The 16,418-nt window shown below is 43.1% G+C and overlaps 3 protein-coding genes across 4 annotated transcripts; 2 read left to right on the top strand and 1 right to left on the bottom strand.

The window, feature by feature from the left end:
• The first annotated feature begins 616 nt into the window (after window positions 1-616).
• LOC127763870 (pyrophosphate--fructose 6-phosphate 1-phosphotransferase subunit alpha-like) lies at window positions 617-6,340 on the top strand. The gene is made up of 18 exons (XM_052288670.1): window positions 617-828; window positions 1,574-1,746; window positions 1,966-2,078; window positions 2,682-2,870; window positions 2,959-3,026; window positions 3,147-3,230; window positions 3,473-3,526; window positions 4,043-4,123; window positions 4,210-4,303; window positions 4,409-4,482; window positions 4,550-4,660; window positions 4,751-4,795; window positions 4,899-4,955; window positions 5,078-5,182; window positions 5,266-5,382; window positions 5,476-5,579; window positions 5,695-5,860; window positions 5,969-6,340. The coding sequence occupies exons 1-18, from the start codon at window positions 739-741 to the stop codon at window positions 6,095-6,097; spliced, it is 1,854 nt and encodes a 617-aa protein (XP_052144630.1). The 5' UTR covers window positions 617-738; the 3' UTR covers window positions 6,098-6,340.
• A 2,598-nt stretch (window positions 6,341-8,938) lies between these two features.
• Window positions 8,939-11,633, top strand: LOC127762983 (diacylglycerol O-acyltransferase 2D-like). Its single transcript, XM_052287528.1, has 9 exons — window positions 8,939-9,285; window positions 9,402-9,476; window positions 9,566-9,651; window positions 9,938-10,044; window positions 10,230-10,385; window positions 10,506-10,592; window positions 10,705-10,802; window positions 10,886-10,973; window positions 11,173-11,633. The coding sequence occupies exons 1-9, from the start codon at window positions 9,068-9,070 to the stop codon at window positions 11,272-11,274; spliced, it is 1,017 nt and encodes a 338-aa protein (XP_052143488.1). The 5' UTR covers window positions 8,939-9,067; the 3' UTR covers window positions 11,275-11,633.
• A 244-nt stretch (window positions 11,634-11,877) lies between these two features.
• LOC127762984 (uncharacterized) lies at window positions 11,878-16,164 on the bottom strand. Of its 2 annotated transcripts, none has more exons than XM_052287529.1 (8): window positions 15,710-16,164; window positions 15,460-15,583; window positions 14,778-14,904; window positions 14,469-14,505; window positions 14,134-14,374; window positions 13,800-13,920; window positions 13,631-13,723; window positions 11,878-12,882 (listed from the first exon to the last, which is right to left on the bottom strand). In XM_052287529.1, the coding sequence occupies exons 1-6, from the start codon at window positions 15,953-15,955 to the stop codon at window positions 13,829-13,831; spliced, it is 867 nt and encodes a 288-aa protein (XP_052143489.1). In that variant the 5' UTR covers window positions 15,956-16,164; the 3' UTR covers window positions 11,878-12,882; window positions 13,631-13,723; window positions 13,800-13,828. The 2 variants fall into 2 exon arrangements, with proteins under 2 accessions (XP_052143489.1, XP_052143490.1); XM_052287530.1 differs by having other exon boundaries at window positions 13,800-13,917; window positions 15,710-16,163.
• Window positions 16,165-16,418: the final 254 nt, after the last annotated feature.

Raw genomic sequence — 16,418 nt, 5'->3', positions numbered from 1 at the left:
TAAAAAATAATTGTGAATAAAACTTTTATATACGTGTTTTCAACAATCCAAAAGCAAAGGCTGGAAAATAAACTATGATGAAAAATTCCCAAAATCAACTTTAAATTTAAGGTTGAAAAATTTAAATTTTGGTTGATAAGCATAAGCGAAAAGATGAGAATGCGAGGCTGCGTTCGTTGGAAAGAGTTGGGAACTAATCCCTTGCACACAAATGGAACGAATTGTAGCGTATGATTAATTAAGTATTAGCTTATTTATTTTTTATGAGAAATTAATTAATATGATTTTTTAAAGTAATTTTCATATATAAACTTTTTACAAAAGGCAATACGTTCGAGATGTGAAAAAACGAAGAATGTGAGTTGAGAAAGCCGGCAAAAGAACACATCCCTAATAGCTCCAGTAACTGAGCCCACTTGTAACTGCGATCCTACGGCCCAACTCCCAGGGCCCATCAATTAGTAGTGAAACAAATCCGGTGGTGGGCCCGATTCGCAATTCGCCAAACGGCAGGGACCCGACGCGACCGCATCGGCATCGCGGCAGCGGCAGCGTGCGGTGCCGACTTGTGGGAGGAGCCGCCTCCTCCGCCTCCGACTATATAACAAAAATCCTCCCGCACCCCCGGCACATCGTCCCCGCTAGTCGCCGCCAGTCACCAAGCCCAAGCCCACCCCCCCAAGCTACCAACACAGAACGAATCGGAGCGCCGCGCCGCGCCGCGCTGCGTCACCGGCGATGGACTCCGACTACGGCGTGCCGCGCGAGCTCTCGGAGGTGCAGAAGAAGCGCGCGCTCTACCAGCCCGAGCTGCCCCCCTGCCTCCAGGTCCGCACCCACCCATTGCCGCTAATCCTCCTTCCCCTGCGTGCGACATTGCGGTCCCTGGCGCGGCTTCCCGGCCCTAGATCTGCGTGCTTCCGGACCGCGCGGCGCCAGATCCCGCGCCGCTCCGGCGTCCGGATCAGTCCATCTCACCGGCGCTGGTCGTGTATACTGTTCGTCTGCTTCCGATTTGATTTCTCGGGGGTCTTAGGCCATAGGTTTACGTGTATCAGCTGTCAGTCTGTCACTCGTTTTCGGGTAACCAGATTGGATCTGAATCGTGCTGGACCTCGCCTGCGAGGTGCAGGGCTCTGTCTAGCAATGTACTAGTAGATCCAACCGGCGTGCCTGGCTTGCGGGAGGCTGCGTGCGCGGGGGAATTTTTTTTTTGAAAGCTCGTTTTGCCGTGTTGGTATTGTCGTGTTGCTGTTTTATTTATGAGTTTAGTAGTGGAGCGTAGCAACTTGGAATAAACAGTAGAGGGATTGATTCGTCTACAGCAACCATGGACTTTTCTTTTTGGACTAGCTTTCACGGTCCTGTGTTGTGTTGTTTACTTTTGTGGTGACCCATGAATCGCTATCAAATCGTAAGACTTTCTCCTGTTTAGTTATGCTGTTTGACTGGTGGCTGGATCGGATGAATTCATGATAATTTTGCGAATGATTTTCTCGCGTGCGTGTGATTGGTGGTGGATGAATGATTTTGTGAATTCACGCTCTGAATTTCTTCACTCCATGTAAATCAGGGCACCACTGTGAGAGTGGAGTATGGTGACGCTGCAATTGCTGCTGATCCTGCAGGCGCTCATGTGATCAGCCACGCGTTCCCCCACACATACGGGCAGCCCCTGGCCCATTTTCTCCGGAAGACGGCTAATGTCCCCGATGCTACTGTCATATCAGAGCATCCTGTTGTCAGGTATATATGTATTTTTTACTTGTGATATTCAATTTTTTTACTTGATATGCCATCTGCTGCAAGACAAGAAACTGTTTCGAAAAAAAGAAACCAAATACTAGTAGTAAAGTATTTGTCAAATTATAAGAGAATGCTGGAGAGAAATTACATCAAATTATTTGTCTTCGCCTCTCACTGCCTGCACATATAAGACATCTGATTGTTTTGTTTTGGATGCAGGGTTGGTGTTGTTTTCTGCGGAAGGCAGTCCCCGGGAGGCCATAATGTCATCTGGGGACTCCGTGAGGCAATTAAGGCTCACAACCCAAACAGCAAACTTATTGGTTTTCTTGGTGAGTCCTTTGATATGCAACTATGAATGTATTAATAGTTCGTTCCCTTTGTTCTCATGTCTGCTTGTTGCGTCCAATCAGACTTTCAGCGTTTGCTTAAATAGCTTCACAAGCTACTTAGCACACTATGTGTTGTCGACTTCCCCTAGCAGCCACCAGTGTTTTAATTTGAATTAACTCAACATTTTTGTTATATTTTATTTGTTTTCATTACCTTAGCAGGTGATCACAACTGTATAGCATCAATACATCATTTAGTATTTTTGTCACATAAGTAGTGACATCTAAAGCTCTTCAACCGAACTTTGCTAGGTCCACTTAATGAAATTAACAACACAGTGATATACCTATACTAAAAAAAAAAAACAATCAGTGATGCTTTGCTACAAGATCTTGGACAGAGTACCTATCTTTCTTAAGTGTCTAATCCAAATCAAATGAGTTAATTTTGTGATTGGCATCCTGTGCATGAATCCCCCCAAGGCGGGCTTCTGTCTCTCATGCCTGCTTTTCTGAACATGTCTAACACTTGGAGCTAATGCTTACAGATTTTCTTTAACTGTTTCTTATGTTTGTGTTTATTTCGTTCTTTTGTTGAAACAGGTGGAAGTGATGGTCTTCTCGCACAGAAAACTTTGGAGATTACCGACGAAGTTCTTTCTTCATATAAAAACCAAGGTGGTTATGATATGCTTGGCCGGACAAAGGATCAAATTAGAACAACAGAGCAGGTCAATGGTGCCATGGCTAGTTGTCAGGCTTTGAAGTTGGATGCTTTAGTAATCATTGGAGGTAGGCTTTGTGGCATTAGTCTACTAAATAGCTACATTGTGTATATTTTTTTTAATCCTAACATCTGTTTAATTTCTGGTTTCTGAAGGTGTTACATCCAATACGGATGCTGCTCAACTTGCTGAGACTTTTGCTGAGGCTAAGTGTGCAACGAAGGTATATCATAATTCCCTTTTCTTGTTGCAGTCCGTGCCTTGGTTCCTGATTCCCTATTTCCATTGCAAGTGTATGTTTTACTTGCCTGTAAATGGCATGACACAATTTATTATTGAACAGGTTGTAGGTGTTCCTGTAACTTTGAATGGGGACCTTAAGAATCAGTTTGTTGAGACAACCGTTGGTTTTGATACCATATGCAAGGTAGCTTTACATTACTATGCTGGGGCTCCATTTACCTTTACTGTCCTTCCATTACCTCTATATGATGCATAACTGACCTGTTAGGCATGTTTGGTTTTGTCAATTGAGGTTGTTTATGTATGCGAAAGTGTGTTTTTTGTGCTATGGATAACTTTCCAAGTTGCCCATTCAAAAATACTACGCATTTAATTTACCACTTTGCAATTTTTATTTATTGTTGAACTTATTTATTATTATAACAGGTGAACTCACAACTTATAAGCAATGTATGCACCGATGCTCTTTCGGCTGAGAAGGTAATATCTAATATGGTTGATCCGCTTCTTCTTTAGTTGGATGTACTTTCGTGTCTGTGATACTATTTAGCTATGGTCAATTCCTTTATTTTTTTCTCAGAATTAAATAATCAAATTGAATTGAGACAGTAAAAAAAACTCTGAATTGATACTGTTAAGTCCCAGTACAGAAAGAGCTAAACAAATATAGAACACGGGCTATAATTTGCGGTTCACTCCTTAGTTCGGCCTATGTGGGAGGTTCACACTTCACACACAGGTGTACACAATCTTTGTATAGGCAATAAAGGATGCCAATACTGATTGATAACAATGCAAATTCGCCTAGGTCCATTAGACAACTGAATTATCCTTTTTCTTGGGGTTCCATGGTCCATTTGTTCTTCAGTATTTCTCTCAGCGTGGTTATTCAGTAGACATACTTTTCCAGCAAGGCCTGCTGAGCCTTCCTGTTTACAAATTCACATTACAAAAGTAACAATTTTATATGCCTTGTGGTTGTATTCTTTCTGGCAGTATTACTACTTTATTCGCATGATGGGGCGGAAGGCTTCTCATGTGGCATTGGAGTGTGCTCTTCAATCACATCCGAATATGGTTTGGACTTTTCAACTTTTCGCTTATGCTTCCTGAGTTGCTGCAAATTCTTCTTGCATTTGTTTGAACCTGTATCATATGTTCAGGTTATCCTAGGTGAGGAGGTTGCTGCATCAAAACTTACCATCTTTGATATCACGAAGCAGATATGTGATGCAGTTCAGGCAAGGGCTGAGAAGGGTAGGGGCCTTCTATTGTGATATGCTCATGTAACCTTGCTTTCACCAATGAAATGCCATTTTGTGAAAATTTATGAATTTACTTAACTTTATATTTGTTGCACAGATAAGTATCACGGAGTTGTACTTATTCCGGAGGGACTCGTGGAGAGTATTCCTGAATTATATGCTTTGCTTCAGGTAAGTTTGTACATGCCATATGGCTATTCATTTACAACATTTCTAAGTGGCATCTATGTAATTGTAGGAAATTCATGGGCTTCACGGCAAAGGTGTTTCCATGGAGAATATCTCCTCACAGCTTTCACCTTGGGCATCTGCACTATTTGAGTTTTTGCCCCCATTTATTAGGAAGCAGGTGTGTATTGTCTGATACTCATCTATCAACTCTTGGACATTCATAACTCTCATCAGGTCTCTGATATTGCATTGTTGTTTTCTGATGCAGCTACTTCTCCATCCTGAATCTGATGACTCAGCTCAACTTTCTCAGGTATATTATAGTATATGCAGCAATACTTTCAGTCATTTGCGTATGCTTTTTTTGTTTCATTTCATTATGTCTGATTACAACCTCCACATGGTTACCGGTGCAGATTGAAACCGAAAAACTTTTGGCCCAATTAGTTGAGGATGAAATGAACAGGCGTATGGTATGCTTTCTGCAGCCTTTCTTGTAACTGTCTCTTGGTTCTGAGGCATTACTGATGTCTCAGTCTACATGTGGAGTGAGTAATATTTATATTGGCTCATGATGTTCTTGGTATCTCTGCAGAAGGAAGGCACTTACAAAGGAAAGAAATTCAATGCGATCTGTCACTTTTTTGGCTACCAAGCTAGGGGTTCACTGCCTTCAAAGTTTGACTGCGATTACGCCTATGCAAGTTTCAGCTCACCTTTCTACTTGGACAAAGCAATTTTATTTTGCTGTTGATTAATTATATGTATGTTGTTTGGCTTCAGGTTCTTGGACACGTGTGCTACCACATCTTAGCTGCTGGTTTGAATGGTTACATGGCTACTGTGACAAATCTTAAGAGTCCTGCGAACAAATGGCGATGTGGTGCGGCTCCGATTTCGGTGAGATTACTACTGTGCACCCCCTTTTGGCAAAATTAGATGAGTATGATATGAATGAAGGGAACACCTAACCCACAATTCTTTTCCCTTTAGTCTATGATGACCGTGAAGAGATGGTCACGTGGTCCTGCGGCTACTCAAATAGGGAAACCTGCTGTCCATATGGCTACTGTCGACTTGAAAGGCAAAGCATTCGAGTAAGTGTGTACACAATCTATTAATCCCATCTTATATTCGATCGCTGTACAGTTGCTGTCATTGGTCTAAAGAAGATGCATAATCTCATTGACAATAACAAACTTGTGTTTACAGGCTATTGAGGAACAATTCTACCAGCTTCTTAATCGACGACATCTACAGAAACCCAGGACCACTCCAATTCGAAGGAGCAGGTGCTGATTCAAAGCCTATTTCACTGTGCGTGGAAGATCAAGACTATATGGGCAGGATCAAGAAACTCCAGGAATACTTGGAGAAGGTACTTTCCATAATCCCAATAATTGATCGATCTTCGTATCGAACAATCTGAATTCCTGTGGACAAATGGCACATGTTGGTGTCTATTCTAACTGTTGTTGCTGCGCAGGTGAAAAGCATCGTGAAGCCTGGGTGCTCGCAGGATGTTCTCAAGGCAGCGCTGAGCGCTATGTCATCTGTGACCGAGACATTGGCGATCATGACATCGTCTTCCACTGGCCAGGGAACCCCACTCTGAGTCAAATGGATTACTAAATCCACATTCGCTTGTGTCATCTGACATGTGGGGTTAGAAACAGTGATGTTGCAACCCCACGGCTTTCTTTTTCGTGTTTTTTCTTTGGAGAGTTTTGCCATTTTTGAGCCGGTAGCGTGAGAGTCTGCTATTGATGTGTTTGGTTGGACTGGAATAATAATTGTTCAGACAGCGATGTTCTTAAATAAACCAAATTTTGGTAGGCAAAAAATTACAGTTTGTGTTTTTCTTCCCTCCTTCGAGAGGGTTGCACTGGAGGAGTAATGGCTGATGGTACATAACTCGTGAGGCCAACTGCGTGGATCGGAAGAGCGGGCAAAGCTCCGGCCGCAAGGTTTGGCCGGGACCCCATTCGCTGCGTAAGCCGAAAGGCCAAAAAGGAAATTTTTTTCTAGAGTCCCTGATAGCTGATAACCGATAGTATTGGGTCTGTTCGGCAGCCCTATACAGCGGCTGTGCAGCTGCTACCATTGATCTTCTATAAATTTCACTGTAGCAGCTGGCTGCCAATTAGAGCTACCGAACAGGCCAATTCTTTTTTTTGGAGAAACGTTATTTTCTTTCCCGATGGCGAATCCCTACCGTTCTCGAGATACGTTGGCAAATGACCATTTGATAATCCTTGGAATGGTAAAACATAGAGCAGGTTAAAAATGCAAATATTAAAAAATTACCTAATATCATTTTTTCCTATCAAATAAATAAAATGAGTAAGTCCTCAAACCCACGCTGGTTAGCCCATCAAATTGTTGAGGGAAAGGAGAGGACCTGTCACTCAGTTTTGAACCTTTGAACCGAATTAACGAAATATTAATTTTTGTTCCAAGATGAGGTTCTTGTTGGTAAAGCTGCGCCGTTTTGGTTTGATATCAAAATATTGCCATACCAATGTTTTGGTAGTTTAAATAGTAAATGTGATGATTTGGTTTAAAGCCAAATATTTGGTAATGCCTGTACTCAATTTAGCATAATTCTAGAATGTTCTTCACCACAATTTGAAATTTGGCTCTCAATTGACATCAATCCAAAGACACTCATTTACAATTCTACCCTACCAAAATATTGGTAGTGCCAAAACTTGCCTAGAGTTTGGCACTACCAATATATTGGTAGGGTACTAAACCAAACAAGCCCGCTCTGTTTTTACCCATTTTTCTTCCTCTTGGTTGAATCTTCAAGAATTCCCTTCCATCAGCCAGCTGAACATAATATTATTGTGTCCAGGTCCAGGCAGCCCAGCTGAACATAATAGTATTACTGTGTCACACTCTTGCTACCTTCTCAACTCCACAAGTCCTTTTCCTCATTTGTGTGACGAGCATTCAGGAAGTTTAGTACTTTAGTTCGCAGCGTGCAGTCGGAAGGACTGCCCATATTTCCATAATACTCCTATTTATTAAAGTACCGTCATAGCTCTAGTACAGACATCCTACGTGCAAGTGTACAACAATCATTGGCGTTAATACCCATAGAGGGATTAGGTAAAGGTCATTTTCGATGGGTGGAATTCTTGAAGTTCTTCAAACCGGGGGGAGTTTAACACGGTTTAACAGCTTGTTGGTTGTGACAGTTTTTTTTCCCCACCTAACCCTGGCTATGATCATATATAACCTGCAATTCTAAAGGCTTAAATTTACCGAATCGAACAGCGTTGCGCGCTGGACGCCTAGATTTAGTACAAGTGGTACTACAAATCTACCATCTGTTTGCCCATGATCCATTTTTACGAGACAGTTGTGTGGACCTTTGTGCGAGAAAATCTGCATTCCTCCCCTAGCCGGCCATCCATGCATGTGCCGGCCACAGCCATCTGATCTAGCCGAGCAATCAATGCGACAGCATTGCACGGTATCGATTGCTACAGTAGCCGCTACATGGCATATTGGCATAGGTTGTGTTTAGTTTCACGTTAAAATTAAAAGTTTGAAAAAAAAAGTTAGAAATTTATGTGTGTAGGAAAATTTTGATGTGATGAAAAAATTAAAAATTTAAAGAAAAAGTTAGAAACTAAACTCGGCCATAAATCACAGGGCGTCCCGCACTCACAGTGACGTCACCGTTGGCTGCGTACTCGGTAACCGCACAGTCCAGACCTTCATCTGTGAGTTGTGACGCCGCCGAATGCTGCAAAACCAGCCGGTCTGAGTGTGGGTGTGGGACGCCCCTTTTTTTTCTACGAATAGTGGATGAAAATTTTTATCATTGTGACATATTTTTTAAACTGCCCAACAATATATTTCTTACGAAATTTATTCTAAAATATTAGATAAATCTTTTTTAATCATACATTAATACCATCTTATTTAACGTAAAATATTTAATTTTTATTTTTATTTTCATTTCCAACACAAAAGAACACCGCGGGTCGCTTTCCTGATCCGATCCCGTTTCTTTTAAAAAAACACGATCCCGTCTAGTCATGTCCGCATCTTGCGAGTCAGCTGCTGAGCTAATCAATAGCGGCAACAGCAACAGCGAGATAAATCACGGTAATCACAGCAACAGCAACAGCAACAGCCGGTCCCGGTTTGCACTGAGAAATCACTCGGTTAGCCAGCCGTTCGAATCCAAAATAAAAAATAAAATTAATCAAAATGCAATCATTTTGGTACTAAAATTTATCGGCAAACTTATTCCGAAAACCCTGCGTCCAGCTTACCTCGCCGATTCGCGCTGATCCGCACGAACGGGTTCGTCGTCGGGCGCACGCACAGCACAACCAACCCATCTACTCCATCTCATCTCCCTTATTCCAAGGGATGGCCCACCTGTCAGCCGCGCCGGCTATAAGTTGGCAGCGTGGGGCACTGACAGGTCAAGCCCGCGAGCCACAGCGGAGACGACGCGACGACGCATCGAAATCGCCCGCGACGCGAGAGAGAGGCGGACAATACTAGAAGCATCCCTCGACGCGAGACGCGACGTCTCTCTCGTCGCCAGCGGCGGCGGCGGATGGGGGCGGGGAATGGTGAAGTGCGGTACGGCGGCGGCGGTGCCGGCGCCGGCGAGGCGGCGGTGATGGCGGACGACGGGACCACGGTGTTCCGGGGGACGGCGCAGCCGCCGGTGCGCACCACGGTTGCGCTGGCGCTGTGGCTGGGGGCCATCCACTTCAACGCCTTCCTCCTCCTCGCCTCGCTCTTCCTCTTCCCCCGCCGCGTCGCCGCCATGTAACCTCTTACCCAAATCTCTCCTCCAGCTTCTTTTCCCTACCTCGCGCTCTGCTCGCCGTTGACGGGTTGGGTACTTGGGTCTCACTCTCGCCTCTCCGCGCTGTATTATCCAGGGTGCTCGCCACGCAGCTCTTCTTCATGTTCGCGCCGGTCAATGATATGAGCAGGTTGGGGCGCAAGATCGCCAGGTTCGTCTCCTCGATTTCCTCGGCTGCCAACGTTTTTTTACCTGACCGCATTGTTGGATCTTACATTTTGGAGGACGACGCATCCTCAGGTTCATCAGCAAGTGCGTGATTGGGTACTTCCCCGTCACATTACATGTCGAGGATTACAAGGCTTTTGATCCCAATAGAGCTTACGGTGAGCTTCCTCTTTATCTCATTCCATCTCTGGAATCTTGATTAATTCTTGAATCACATTGATGATTGATACCGAGGCTTTTCAGTTGATTCCTAAAGCTAAACAGAAACAACTACTAAAGATGATATTGTGATACTTGAATCTTTTTAATCTTTAAAGTATCAAACCCTTTTGGCCTATTTCTAAAAGCTAAGTAAAGGAGTAGTAATATATAGAAAAGTATGGAGTCTTTTATATAGAGGGCACTGTCCACTGGGTTGGTGATTATATTGTGCTGTGCTTGCAGTGTTTGGTTATGAGCCGCATTCTGTTTTGCCCATTGCCCTTGGGGTCCTTTTGGAGCTTGTTGGATTCATGCCATTACCAAAGATAAAGGTTCTTGCAAGCAGTGCGGTGAGGTTCCCACTTCCCAGATTTCCTTCCTAGGAGTACATTCTTAAGAGTTTGATCTTTCGACACTCTATTACTACATATGCTATTTATTGTGGCTGCGAACATCCATCTGGATGTAGAGGCCAGGTTTTAATCCATTTTCTAAATAAAGATATGCTCTTTACTGGTGAATTGGTCGGTGTTAGGTGTTCTATACCCCATTCTTGAGGCAAATATGGACATGGTTGGGGTTGGTTCCTGCATCCAGGAAGAATTTCTACTCCTACCTTAAAGCTGGTTATAGCTGCGTCATAGTGCCAGGAGGGGTGCAGGAGATGCTTCACATGGATCATGATTCAGAGGTAACTGCGGATTTCTTCTTTTATTATCAATAAAGACATTGCCTTCTTTCTCGTGCAAAACCAAGTGAAACACTTACATCTATTACCGGAATAGTGATGGTTAATTTTTGCAAATGACAGGTTGCTTTTCTTAAATCAAGAAAAGGTTTCGTTAAGATAGCTATGGAAACAGGTTCCCCTTTAGTCCCTGTTTTCGCTTTCGGACAGGTAATCTACTCTTGCACCCAATAAGTTCATAAATGCAAAATTCCTTATCCATATAGTAAATTTATTCATGGTATTCAGTTTGCTGATTTTTTTTTGGCACTACTTTGACTAGAGCTATGTTTATAAGTGGTGGAGACCAGGTGGCAAATTAATTGTCAAAATTGCTAGAGCAATTAAATTTACTCCAATTATGTTCTGGGGAAAATTTGGGTAACTTTCTGCAGTTTATATATATTTTTTCAATATTTTTTATTTGGTCAAGAGTTCATATGTCCTTGCACATTGTGATGCAGGACTCCCATTCCGTTTGCAACACCCATGCACGTGGTTGTTGGAAGACCAATTGAGGTTAAGAAAAATGCTCAGCCTACCTTTGATGAGGTGAAATATCATCTTGACATTATGCCAAGTACACCTTTTGATCAGTCTGCACACTAAAAAACTGAAATTAAATGATGTTCTAAGATAAATATTACCATGGAAAGTAGGATCTTTTTTGTTTTAATTGTTTTTGAATGGTAAAAAAATAAAAATGTATATATTCTTACAATTAAAATTGGGTAATTCCCTGATGTGGCAGATAAATGAAGTCCATGAACAATTCGTTGTCGCACTACAAGAACTGTTCGAGAAGTACAAGACTAAAGCTGGATATCCCAACCTCCATTTAAGAGTTCTATGATGGCTTCTGTAAGTTCCAGCAGTAAGCTCTAATGATCTGGATTTACGGAATAAAATGGCTATGCTGTTAGGCCATCAATTCAATCCCTCGTAGCACTGAAGCTGGAGTGTGTTCAGTTCAAGAGCCAGAATCAGAATTCAGTAGCTTCAGACATGATCCGCCACATTCCCAACAGCAGTTCAGTAAGGCAACGTATTGACTGACGAATTATCCTCTGGTGGTTTGGCTTTGGCAGAATAGAATGCATTGTATGTAAAGTAAATGTGTACATTTGTTTATTACTCACGATTCTCTCACATCATTATCAGCACCAGTGATTGAATCGTGCACAGAAGGGGAAATCTCAGGGTTCATATTCACAGACCTGGTGTACTTCCAAAGCTCCAAGTTAGTGCATTGGCAGCAGCAGCTAACTCGAGCTGAGAGCATTGTGTCGTCATACAGAAAACACTCAATTTTCTGTAACAATATTTCACAAAATAAAGACAGCGAAACCGCAGATAAATCAGTTCAAATAGTAAAGTTTTTAACAACCTAGACTTGAACAATATCGCTGACTCGGGCAGAGAGCATTGTCGACTTGTCGTCATACAGAAAACACAATTTCTGAAACAATATTTCACATAATACACAAGACTGCCAAACCGCAGAACAATTTGTACAAGTTTTAACGATCAAGACTGATACCGCTAACTCGAGCAGAGAGCATTGTCGTCACACAGAAAACACCCAATTTCTGAAACAATTTCACATAATACACATCACTGCAAAACAGCAAAACAATTTGTACAAATAGTACAAGTTTTAACAATCCAGGCTTACACAATACCGATAAGACCCCAAAGCATGGGTTTCTCATCCGTACTGATTTATTTTGGTCGGACAACAAAGTGCCGTTCTCGGAAGTCGAGGAACTGCTGAGCACATAGCAATGAAAAATTAAACACATAACAACAGTTCTGATACCGATACCAGTAACACAATAGACGGTAGTTCTGATACCGATACCAGTAACACCATAGAAGATAGTCCTCGTGACCTCGCTACCAGTTGGTAACGAGTAACGACCCTGAGCAGTTCCGGTAGACACTTGGGTTACAGATACAGGAGGAAGGACCATCTTGGTCCAACATTTTGGACATGATGAGTGAAGCGGACGCAATAACTATTTATACCTCCAAAGGCCGATCAAGCATAGATCACGACGATGACCATAGACAGACACAAGACTGACGGGACGGGCTACATTTGTTGGACTTGTGCCAGACTTCAACACTGGGATATAATCAACCACATAGTAGCTTGATGATTCTTCAGGAGTTTAGGTGAACAATCATATGAGTGCATCATGACGGATTAGTCATCTTACAGAGTGCTGGACTCCATTCCAGCATCCAGTATATCTCCATGGGCTAATGAGCTGTCAGATACAGGATCAATAATGCTGTATCTAGAGCTTCAAGCTGCAGCAATGGTCGCAGTCCCATTGAGACATAGGATGTAACCAAGCAATACTGACAAGAGCAACCGTTGCTCTTGGATCATTGTCCCATCCATCGGGGCAACATCATCATTCCAGGTACATCTGATGACCATGATAAGGACAACCTGCAGAAATTTCATAGCGAAGATTATCATAATAATCAAAATTACAGAAATAGAACTCAGGTCAATAAAATGAAAACTTGTATATGATAAAAAACAAGATGCATGATCACATTAGTATACACGTGCGGGCACATGATCCAATTGGCTTACAATAACTTCAGACAAACACGTATAAACCATTTCCCAATGTTTTGAAACAAGAAACAAAGAAAGCCTGAAGCAAACAGAAAGAATTTCTCTGGGAAATTTTTGCTATTTAGTGTCGACCATATCATATCACAAGCAAACAGATTGATTAAGATTCAGTTGGCTGTTTAGTCTGTATGTTCAGAGTAATGATGAACGCCATGATGCCATCAATGTACTTATCTTCTGTTAGATGCAAAACTAATCTGACATCAACGTTAAGAATGAATTTCCTGGTTTGGTTTCAAGTTAATTATGGGAAAGCATCACCCAGTATCGAATGCAATACTATTGGAGCATGATAGGAGATCCTAAAAAACATAACGAGATTAAGGAGTACAACAATGAGAATAAGAGACAAAACACAAGCATATTAACATCAAAGTTTGTCCCTTTTGAGTTCTGACAAGTTAGAACCAATAGGTAACTCCATCATTTTGTTCTGAAACAAAATGCATCTGAACTTCTGAAGGGCAGAATATTGATGGACTAATTTCCCATAAGAGTAAGATTGGCATTCTATGAATGTAAGCATGGCTTCTCAGTACAGCATAATTGGTACCTTATGAATGCAAGGGGGATTACTTGCCAGGTAAGAACCAGTACTACAAATACAGCAGCACTGCTCTTTTGTCCTGCTGCAATCTAAGGGTACCTATTAGGGACAGAAAAAGAACAGTTACTACCAGATAATCACAAGAAAAGATAACAGCAGTCCAGACAGAACAAACCTCAAGGTACAAATGTTTGGCAGCATAGTTCAGCTTGCTCTTTGGTCTGAACCACTAGCCTGTGTAAACTGAGGTGAGTGAGTTGGGAGGACCAAGTGCGGGTGAGTAGGAACCGGTGCTGCTACAAAGGCCAAGTAATATGAAGTTATTCACAAAAGGAGAACACTTAAGCAGACACTATAAAAAGATGCAGGGTGACGAATGAACGATAGCATCCATGTTAGCCTGGTAAATTTGGTGTGAGAACATATAGCATAACACAGTATTGTGTTTTCTGGAAAGACAAGAGGAATCACTAAATACTAAAAAAAATAGGCAAAGAAGACCACATTACCAACTAAAAAGGGGGCCTGAATGGTGGGCCGAGGTGTAGGCGATGCACTGCTAAAGTTTGATCCAGTTAACTGTACAAATGGATTTCCTGGCACATTGTAACCATGAATAGCCACATAACCATTACCCCCACCAGAAATGGACGGGCTGAACTGGCTAAATGGTTGGCTAGCAGTATTTGCTGCGGATGAAACTCCATAAATTGGAACATATTGCTGACCAACATATGGGTTTAATGTACCCTACAAAGAGATCTCTCATCAGAATCAGTCGATGCTTTGTAAAACCCTTATGTTGCGCAAGGAAAATTAAACGTAATATTTTTCACACTTCAACCTGTGGATAGATGTATTCTGTCCCATATGTAGTGTAGCTGCAAAAGGAGGAAAATGAATGACCGAACACACTTTATTGACTTCCAAAACAGCGATATTATGTTCCACGAAGAAAATGAACATATTTATTTGGCAATTTTCAAAGAGGAGCAGAAGAAAAATAGGATGCAGGCTATGCACAATCTACACAAAGTAATTGCCACAAGATTATATGCCAAATGTGGACGCCTAAGTAAGAACTACTTGAAGATTGTCACAAATGGGCCATCTAAGAGCAGGAAGCTGCATTGGAAAAGTTAACACATCATACCTGTATTGCGGAACCGGGAATCCTTGGTAATACCCAAGAGGAAGTGTCCGGTGCTGACCATAACCCCCTACATAAACACCCCTTGGAACTGGAACGCCAAAGTAGGACCCAGCTGATCTTGGCCTCCCTGAAAAGATTGTGCATGTATTCAGAACAAATGCATACAGAAATAGAACTATTATCACCGCATGAGCACTTCCAAGAACTGTTTAAGGTACCAAAATGGTATATTAGTAGTCATCGTATCACCATTAGGGGTGGCATACTGTAATTTGTAGTTTTTTGTTTGCAAAACAAAACAAGCACATGCCAAACACCAACATCATCAGTACTTCTGTTCAAATGAATGCTCAGTATCATTTTAGCTCACCTGTGGTGTTATTTTAAGTCCCAAACCCACTTGAGAAGGTATATAGTTGACTGTACCTATGTTCACTTGATTATCAATTTTTCTTCTTTCCATAGTTGTCTTATTCTAGGAGGACGAGTGCGGGTAACTAAATTCTAGAGCAAACACAATGTAGAACCGATCAAATAAGTTTGCAGAAGGCAACACAATCATACCACAGATACCACTGCAGTAACTTGCTAGCAAGCAAATCCTCACGGTGGTATCAAAATGTGCTCATAATCTACTCGAATAAGTTAGTGCAAATCAGTGTCAAGGCAGGGAGATCAATACCGAGAGGAACTGCAGGCTGAGCGCGGCCAAGCGACGCCAGGTTACAATTGGCACGCCTGCCGTCGATCACCGGCGTCGGGTCCTCGCATGCCTTCCTCGCCGACTCAGGATCGCGGAACGTCACCTGCACAAGGTCAACATGACACTTGTATAAGCCAACCACTGTTTACAGCCAGCAATTCCACGAACAAACAAACAAACGCCCGGAAAAAGCAGGATCAACAGCGGCGAAAAATCGAAGGGCACTGACGAAGCCGTAGCCCTTGGAGCGGCCGGAGTGGCGGTCGGTGATGACGACGGCCTCGAGGATCTCCCCGAAGCGGTCGTAGAAGCGGCGGAGCCTCTCGCTGGTGGTCTCCCACGCGAGCCCGCCCACGAACACCTTGGTGTAGGTGGTGTCCCCGAACGGCGACGCCAGCAGGTGCAGCCCCGAGCTGGAGCTCGACGCCGACGCCGACCCCGACCCCGACCCCTGCTGCTGCTGCTGCTGCGCCATCCGGCGAGCTACGCAGCGATCGGCTGGAATCCCTTCGAGGATCGGTGGTGCGGGTGGGCTAGCTTCGCTGTCCCCCTCTCCGACCTTGGGATTGGAGAGGGTTCGCGAGTGGGAGCGAATCGGCGGTGGGATTTTGGAAGGGGGAAAAGGTGGGCGAGTCGGCGGAGGAGGGGAAAGGGGGGATTGTGACTGGGGCCGACGGTTGGGTTGGCGCGCCTTCTTCTGCTACGGGAACCCAAGTCACGTTCGTTTGCCAGCGAAGAAGCCAGTGTGTGTGACAGTGTGAGAGGGAGAGAGCTGTTTGGGTTTTTCAAATGGATCACGCGGTTGACAGCGAAATTGCGGGCGCTTCGAAATATTAGAAACGAATTTGGAATCGAAGTGTTCGTGGATGATGAGCAAATTTGCTACTTGTCGTAAGTTTTGGTCGATATGAGGTAAGTTGGATTCGGACATGTTTGAG

This window comes from Oryza glaberrima, chromosome 2 (assembly GCF_000147395.1).
Source record: "Oryza glaberrima chromosome 2, OglaRS2, whole genome shotgun sequence".
Classification (NCBI taxonomy): domain Eukaryota; kingdom Viridiplantae; phylum Streptophyta; class Magnoliopsida; order Poales; family Poaceae; genus Oryza; species Oryza glaberrima.
The sequence above is the reverse complement of the archived record's forward strand: the minus strand, read 5'-3'. Positions and strand labels throughout refer to the sequence as shown.

Excerpts from the sequence above, each read along its gene's own strand:
- LOC127763870 (XM_052288670.1), top strand. The coding sequence starts at position 739 with ATGGACTCCGACTACGGCGTGCCGCGCGAGCTCTCGGAGGTGCAGAAG. Across the intron at positions 4,796-4,898 it reads ACTCAGCTCAACTTTCTCAG|ATTGAAACCGAAAAACTTTT; the intron begins GTATATTATAGT and ends TTACCGGTGCAG. Across the intron at positions 4,956-5,077 it reads ATGAAATGAACAGGCGTATG|AAGGAAGGCACTTACAAAGG; the intron begins GTATGCTTTCTG and ends GTATCTCTGCAG.
- LOC127762984 (XM_052287529.1), bottom strand. The coding sequence starts at position 15,955 with ATGGCGCAGCAGCAGCAGCAGCAGGGGTCGGGGTCGGGGTCGGCGTCG. Across the intron at positions 14,905-15,459 it reads TCAGCCTGCAGTTCCTCTCG|GGAGGCCAAGATCAGCTGGG; the intron begins GTATTGATCTCC and ends CAATCTTTTCAG. Across the intron at positions 13,921-14,133 it reads TCAGGCCCCCTTTTTAGTTG|CAGCACCGGTTCCTACTCAC; the intron begins GTAATGTGGTCT and ends TGGCCTTTGTAG.
- LOC127762983 (XM_052287528.1), top strand. The coding sequence starts at position 9,068 with ATGGGGGCGGGGAATGGTGAAGTGCGGTACGGCGGCGGCGGTGCCGGC. Across the intron at positions 9,286-9,401 it reads CCCCGCCGCGTCGCCGCCAT|GGTGCTCGCCACGCAGCTCT; the intron begins GTAACCTCTTAC and ends TGTATTATCCAG. Across the intron at positions 10,045-10,229 it reads AGGTTCTTGCAAGCAGTGCG|GTGTTCTATACCCCATTCTT; the intron begins GTGAGGTTCCCA and ends GGTCGGTGTTAG.